General features: G+C 41.5%; 1 protein-coding gene across 1 annotated transcript; it reads right to left on the bottom strand.

The window, feature by feature from the left end:
• Nucleotides 1-17: 17 nt before the first annotated feature.
• fzr1b (fizzy/cell division cycle 20 related 1b) lies at nucleotides 18-7,281 on the bottom strand. Its single transcript, XM_074687804.1, has 14 exons — nucleotides 7,093-7,281; nucleotides 6,579-6,743; nucleotides 4,531-4,632; nucleotides 4,356-4,419; nucleotides 4,143-4,270; nucleotides 3,964-4,046; nucleotides 3,685-3,868; nucleotides 3,492-3,557; nucleotides 3,308-3,410; nucleotides 2,925-3,106; nucleotides 2,604-2,837; nucleotides 2,266-2,370; nucleotides 800-892; nucleotides 18-576 (listed from the first exon to the last, which is right to left on the bottom strand). Exons 2-14 carry the CDS (start codon nucleotides 6,654-6,656, stop codon nucleotides 535-537), a joined length of 1,464 nt encoding a protein of 487 aa, XP_074543905.1. The 5' UTR covers nucleotides 6,657-6,743; nucleotides 7,093-7,281; the 3' UTR covers nucleotides 18-534.
• Between the last annotated feature and the right edge of the window lie 663 nt (nucleotides 7,282-7,944).

The raw sequence follows: 7,944 nt of genomic DNA, 5'->3' as shown, positions 1-7,944 counted from the left end.
AAACAACAATAAACACTTCATTCTTTACAGCTGCTTAAGCAACTGTGTTTGTTCACTGATTTATTGTTTCTCTTCTTCTGTGTTCTGCTTGTAGATCATATTTATACATTATGAAAATATAGAAACCCCACCCCCCTTCCACTCACTTCTTCTTTTCCTCTCTCTTCTACGAAGGAGAGCTTTTTAAAAATGAGATGTCATGATTTTCTATAGCTTAGATCTCTTGTACATGTATACTTCTGCTGATATATAATAAAACACTTTCATCACTTTCACAACAGAAAAAGAAAACAGAACAGACAGGTTTGAAGCAGACAACGTGTTTCAGTGTTTGTCAGTGACGTCACTGTGAGGGCGGGCAGTTTTTGTTGGAGGTTTGGACAGTTTCCTCTCTAGAAAAAGGTCGAGGTGATGGTTGGTGTGCTGAGAGCCAGAGCTGAGATGAGAGGGATCTAGTCTGTGAGTCTTTAGGGGCTCTGTGCAGCCACAGCTCGGAGGGCTGCTCCTGAAACCAGTCCTGACCCGAGCTGCTCACTATCGTATTCTTGTGAAAAGGTTGAGCACAGACTTTGATTCCTGTCAACAGAGAAAGAAAAAATTACCCATAACATAAAGCTCACTTTGCTTTGTCTTGTGACTTTGTTTCATTTGACAAAACAAAATTGAACTTTTTAACCAACTGAAAACCTGCTCAAACACCAAGTCCTTACAAGATGTCCTTTAGTAACTCTAAACCATGAGTCATGGAGCAGGTTTTTACAGATGTGCAGCTCTGAAATTCATTATCGTTATATCATACCTTTGTGCAACGTGTCTTACTGAAGACGTTCCAGAAACGTAGTGTCTCATCTCCGGCTCCCGTAACTATGGCCTCTCCATCAGGTGACACAGCCTGAGAGGGGAGGTTAAGGGAAGATGTGAAGTTACTGAAAGTGAAAATATTATCAGTGTATAACTCAATGACTCTTCATATGTTGTCATTTGGAGGAGGGATACAGATAACACACCATCTATGGACATGCAGTCTGAGAAATACTGACTGACTGTGAATACTGAATTTGACTTTGAACTACTTGCTGGTTTGAGGGAGCTTATGATTTTTGCATATCTGCATGTGTCCCTTATTTTGTTTCCACTACAAAGTTTTGAAGCCCATTGTCGACTAAGGCCATATTGGAAATACTGAACTCAAACTAGCCTTGTGTTTGGATGAGGTGAAGATGGTGGGCCTTTAGTAACTTTGCAACTAACTAGTCATATCAACTACCACCCCAGCCCCACCCGTTCAGTGAGCTGAACTCTTTATTTAACCCAGGCAGTAGACATGTTAATAGTTGTGTACATGGTTTCAGTGGTTCTGCTGCCAGACTCAATCTCAGGACCCACAGTTTTTGGCATTTCCATTTTTCAGACCAGAAGTTTCTGCTTGGTTGTGACTGGGATTGCAAAGGGGTGGAAAATTTCCGTTTAATTTCAGGAAAAAAAAATCCCTCAGGAATATTAGAGATATTCAGGGTTTTGTTGGGGTCAGCTTGAATTAATTTTTCTAAAAATTCCCAGCACATTTTGGAAAAAAATGTTTTTGTTTTGATGAATGAATCAATGAATCAATGAATGGCTGCAGATGCTGCCATCTAGTGCCAGAAAGGGTGTTTTTTTCCTTAAAAACTGTAGCTACAACTAATGATTCAATGTCAACAATATCGTCAATATTCATGACAGCTAGACTCAATTTGGGAAAATGCCTGAAATTTCCCTGAAAATTATTTGGAAATGTCATTTCAGAATATTGTGTTGGACTGTTTGCAAGCATACTTGCTTTTAACAAACCAAAATGTTTAATATTAATACATGCATATGACCAGTTTATGTAAATTCCCCAAACTGCCATGGAAATTTTCCAACTTTGAAAATTTCTGGAATTTTGCAACCCTAGTCCTGACATCTTTCTATCAGGACCTGCAGGACCCACTGACCCAGTTATTCCAGCCATCACAAAGCTGCTTAAATCCTTACCCTTGCCTATTTTCCCGCTTTTTCCTGCTTTCCAGCCCAGAGCAGACGAAATAGTCACCTGCTGTCTTAACATTTCCCACCTTGTGTGGGTGATGATTTAATAACACAACTAATGTTGAATTTGCCTGCCAGTGGTCATCATGATATGACAGATCATATCTTAAGCATTAAAGTTTGAATAATATTCAATAATAATCCCAAAAATCAAAAGTGCAGGACAAAGTTTTCTGACACTGAACATGTTCTTACCAGGTAGAGCACTCTGTAGGAGTGTCCTGTCAGCTTGGCCACCTGTGTTAGGGATGGATATTTCCAGACCAGAATCTGATTCTGAGAGTAGCCGTGAGTGCTCACCTGTAAACAACAGAAAACAGTTTTAGTAAAACAAACACAAAAACACTCTGTGTGCTGTACATTTTGTCCTCATCTGAGCCTGAGATGAGCTGCTCGTGGTCAGCTGTGGTTGGATGGTGTATAGAGGAAGATAAATATGCCCTTAACTTGTGTTAATTGTTTCCTCATACTGAAATTGTTTCCTCATACTGCAATGCATTTTAGACTGTGAATTTCAGCGTGCATCTCCTCACCAGTTCGTTAGCATGTTTGGACCAGGCCAGATTGCAGACCTGGGAGCCGGTGTCTGTGCTCTGCAGGGCCTGACCCGTCAGCGTGTTCCAAAAGCGCAGGCAGCGGTCTGCAGTGCCCCCGCCTGATGCCAGCAGCCCGTGTTGGTGTGGGGACCAGGCGATGGCCTTCACTGCTGCCAGGTGGTCACTGTACTGCTGCACGGGGAGGAGGCTGGAGCTGTTCCACACCAGTAACTGAGCAGGAGACAGAACATGATCACTTTAGCTCACACAGATCATGACATGTCCATTTTTTTTAAAAAAAGAAAAACGCTGTGTCACCTTGTTGTCATTGCCTCCGGATGCGAGGTGCTGGTGGTCTGGAGACCATTTGAGTCCACACACTTCCTGTCTGTGACCTTGCAGCCTCCTCTCAGCAGAAGGAGGGGTTCTGACGTCCCTCTGCAGGATCACTCGGTCCCGACTCCCAGACGACAGCTGCTCGCCATTCCACGCCAGGGCACCTTGTAACAAAGAAGGAGGGTTTCACATTTCACTGAGCAGCTCTGATTTATTTGGGGTTTGAAAACAACATTCTCGGATGTTATAATAAACAAAATGTTAGACTTTAAGGTCATCATAAACCACAAAATAAAACCATTCTCATGACACTCTTGTGATTCTGATAGTTTTCTGCAGATATCAATCTGCTGTTTGTGACTGACCTACACGTGCCGAGTGTCCTTCCAGACTGGTCAGCTTCCTCCCTCCAGCTGCGTCCCAGATCTGAACATAACCTTTATGTGTACCAACAGCAACAAGACTCCCCTGATCAGAACAGAAACAGACTTAAACACACAGAATTCTCTCTATTGTAAAACAGTTCATGCTTTCTTCCAAATTGCTCACCCTCTCATTCCAACAAACTGACGTGACTGAGTCCCCGTCCACTGAGAGGTCACATAATCTGGTCACCTGATGAAATAAACAAGAAGAGCATGGAGGGGTTTTTTTGTTTGTTTTTGCACGGCTGCAATATATTTTGTCGCCTATAAAACTGTCCACTAACTTAAAACGATCATTCTAAAAGTATTCTCCTGACCTGGCTAGTACAGGCGCTCCACAGGTAGACGCAGGCTCCCAGCCCGACGCTGAGCAAGTTTCCTGCCGACCAGTCTACCAGGTTGAGGTAGAAATCATCCTGCAGCTCTGGAGCATCCAGCACTTTGAAGGGGATCTTGGAGATCTTCCGAGCTGGTTTACGAGGGGAGCGGAGCAGCTTGTGACTTTAGAAAGCAAAGAAGAGAGAAAGGAAAGTTACCTGACCGCCTGATGAAGTATTTTTTGAGTTCAAAGTGGAGCATGTGAGGTTTCTTCATACCTTTTGTTACTAAGAGGAGAAAGGGAGTACGGTGAGACTTCATTATCACTATCAAAAGGCACTCTCTTAGCGTGGACAGTGTACTGCAGAATGAACAAACAAACACAGCAGATGTATACGAGGATTATCGAACAGTTCATGGAACGTTGGATGTCATAGTTCATAAAAACATTTCATACCCTAAAAAGGCTGTGAGAGTCTTGAGAGAGGACTGCATGCCGCCGATCGTCGGTGTGAGGGTCCGGAACGCTCTCTATCCCCGCCCCTAGTAACTCATTCCTCAACAGGGCTGCATACGCCACAGCGTCTGGAGAAACCCAGCGATAGCGTTAAAGAAACACAGCTAGTTGAGAGATACTTGAGATGACTCACAGAAGGTACATGTGTCTTACCTTTGCTTGAGTCAGAGCTGGCATCTTTTGCTTTATGGTTCTGATTCGGGGACCGACAGTTTTCCTGCGAAAGAAAAGCACCAGTATGTCAAACTGTGGATGTGGGTCTGATCACTTCTCTGTGTTCTTGTGAGGTAGCTGAACAGGTCACTGGGTAAGATGAAAAGCAGCTCACATTGGCGTAATGGAAGTTTATGCTCCAGTTGCTTCCAGCCCGAGTGGGAATGAAGCGATCCCCAGATTTTACGCTGACAGGACTACAGGTCGCACTCACACACTGGAAGGACGGACAGAGAGATGGGACATCGTTAAAAACACCACTGACTAAATTCATTTGAGTTTATCACTGTAGAAGACCCACCAGGGGGTGTCACAGGCTGATCCAAATTGATGGTTTGTAGATTTAGATTAGATTGCATTTGAAAATACTTAATATATGCCCAAGGGGAAGTTCAGGAGTCACAGCAGCAATCAAGAAGACAAAAGTAAGAAAGTGTATAGAAAGTGCAAAAAGGTCCATAAGAAAATAGATGATGACAGATTGTCCATCATTCTTCAGTTCAGCCAGCCTCCACCTCCACAGGGTCCAGGACTGAGCCTCTTCAGCAGTCTGTTCAGTCTCTGTCTCCTAGATCCTGTCTGCTCACAGCAGGTGAAGCTCTTCCAATGTGGCGTTGGTGTCTGATGTTAGTTCTGTTAGCCATGTCTGTGAATAGCATGATGCTACTCTGCCCTCTGGTATTCCCTCTGTTACTGTGTTAGCACAGCTAGCTTGTCCATCTTACTGGAGATAGATCCTACGTTCCCAATAACGAAATATGGATTATATTTTGCTCAGCACATGTATGAATTTTTTTTTGAAAGACTGGGAAGTGGTCTAATTATTGATACAAATACTGCAGGGCTTGCTATCATTGAACACCCCTTTGAGCCTTTGGAGTGTGAAAAGAGTAATCCTGTCACTGAGGCAAAGGCAGAACTGTGATGCAATTAAAGTTAAATATCATAGAGAAACACCGTGCAGTATAAGATTTACAGTTGGAACAAAATAATGTGAATGTTTATAATAAAAATACTGAAGGATTCATCCAAATTATTTACCAAATGTAGGAATTAGGCCTGGGACTATAGTCAATAAATTAATTAATCGTAGGATAAATGAAATGAACTCAATAATTTTGCCGGCCTTAATATACCGCCACGTGCATGTGTGTTTGTCTTCCCTGTTTCTCGCTTCCAAACACGCTGAATGTCAAGAGGGTTCACTCTGTGCATTGCTCTCAGCGCATTTCTTTCGTAATGGAATAGAGAACTCTGAGGCTAGTGTAAACACAGAGTGCAGCAAAAGTTAACATAGTAGAAATTAAACGGAAAAAAGATGATTGTAAAGCTAAATGTCACAACCTCTGTGTAGAAATCTATTGCCTTCAAACCAAATGAGGAAGATGAGCCCATCATACAGATGAGCCAGTGTGCAGCAACAAAAAAAACCCTATGATCTTGATGAGTGAGAATTTACATGGACACAGAAAGTGTAGTTTGCTACATCCCCCAATAAACAGCTTTTTATTGTAATGTAATTTCTGACTGAGGGTCCATTTTATTTTTATTGTTTTTTTTTTGTTTGTTTGTTTGAAAGGGTGTATTGTATTATTGTGATATAATATTTTCATATTAATGGTTAATTTGGTCTCAAAATAATATTGTCAGTAATATCGTTTATCATTAATTACTGTGGGTCAATATATCTTACGGCAAAATTTGATATTGGCCCAGGTCTAGTAGGAATAAATAAATTCAACCCCAATGAGAAAAGGTATGTATTTGGTCAACATGATGTGGGGGATTTTGGTTCACTTAAGTTTTCTAAGCAGATGTTTATGTCTGCTTATGTCCAAATATGGTCTCACTACACTTAATATGAGCTACATTCACTGACAGGACCAGACAATTGTCTTATTTATGTGTCTGAAAGACCAAAAGGATGCACAAGTTACCTATAAAGCGTAAAAATATCTGCCAAAAGGTTAAGAAAACTGTGCTTGAAAATGCGTCAATTCAAGAAGATGCGGAAATATTCAGATTTAGGACATTTTCTGATATTCACGGTGAATGAGGCTTGTATTAAGTCTAATTTAATACTATTTACAAAAACTAAGATTGGATTTAAGATTGGTAGTTAAAGGTATCGTTTCCCCCACTGTGTGTCAGTCTGTCCCTTACCTTTGACAGACGGGCCTCTGTGGGCAGGTTCTGGTGGTTTATTTGCCTCAGCAGTCGTCTTTCGTACTCCTGGTCCATCTCCTCCGGCCCTCTTTGCTGGCCTCCCCGCCCCCCTTTAAACCTCCTCTCCCTCCCGTTGAGGAAATCCACCTCTGCTCCCCATCGCTGCAGGACATAAACACCTTATTAGTACGGAAACAAATGCAAATATCTGATTTTATGACTGATTTGCGGTGTACCAAACAGCCTGGTTAGCACGGTGCCAGCCTGTCAGAGCAGTTAGGTGGTATTAATGTGAGCGTTACATGATTTTAGTGGCAAGTCAGGGGTCACCAATCGTGTTTTGCTTTGAAACGGAAACAAATCGTGATAAAATCGCGTACATTATAAAAGGTAACAGTACGCTAATGACAGCCGCACCGTTGTCATGGCATCAGGCTTGCACACAGTCCAGTCTCTTTAACAGCAGTGTATCAGCTGACGAGCCCGCAGCTCGACAGTGAAGCTCTCTCACCGTTTGTCAGACACGGAGGCTCAGGTGACCAAATCCACAGTCATCTTTCGTCAAGAGATCAGAGCAGCGACGACGACACGGTGTTGTTTTCCTTCAGACAGCGGCGCACCATGTAAATACCAACGCGACTGACTGCTGTTGTTTATGTTCCCAACAAAGATGGCGACCGAATCAGCTGTAGCAGAAATTCCTTGGTTGACTTCTGATGTCTGAACACGACTCAACAGCGACACCGTCTGGTAAAATATGGATACTGCGTTTAAGGTCTCAGTATGGTAGTTTCTTTTAGTGACCACAGGGCGTCACTGTTGCACTGTAAAATAAAGCGTGGGTTTCCTCTCATACAAAATAAGCCTTAAAAAAAAAAAGATTTAGATAGAAATACAAGTAAAAGTACCATAGCTAGAGGAAAAGAAAGGGTATTTATGAAACAAGAAATGAAAAACTATTAAATCTGAGCACAATACAATATATTGCTATGTTAAAAGTTTATATATCTATGTATGAAACTTTAAAATAAATGATTAACTTTAAAAAAAGGAAATTATTTAAAAGTAAGTTTAATTTTTCACAAATTAAATTGAGATCTTGAGATAGTTTTTGGTATGGGAGGGGTCATTACTCTCTTCAGGGACTCTAAAATGTTAACTCCAACATGAGTCCCACAAATGTCCGTGTGATAAAAAAAAAAAAAAACAATAAGGGGTTAATAGCATAAACAAATATGAATATATAAAGCAACCCATTTGGCATGCAATATTAGTAGTTTTATTGTAGTAAAATATGGCAGCCAAATGGACGTCCCCAAACTGTCTTCTGTTTTCACAACAATAAAATCTTGAGATGTGAAAA

Source organism: Halichoeres trimaculatus, unplaced genomic scaffold (assembly GCF_033239565.1).
Source record: "Halichoeres trimaculatus isolate MK-OKI-2021-1 unplaced genomic scaffold, fHalTri1.1 fHalTri1_scaffold_15, whole genome shotgun sequence".
NCBI lineage: Eukaryota > Metazoa > Chordata > Actinopteri > Labriformes > Labridae > Halichoeres > Halichoeres trimaculatus.
This window is presented reverse-complemented; position numbering and strand designations above follow the sequence as displayed.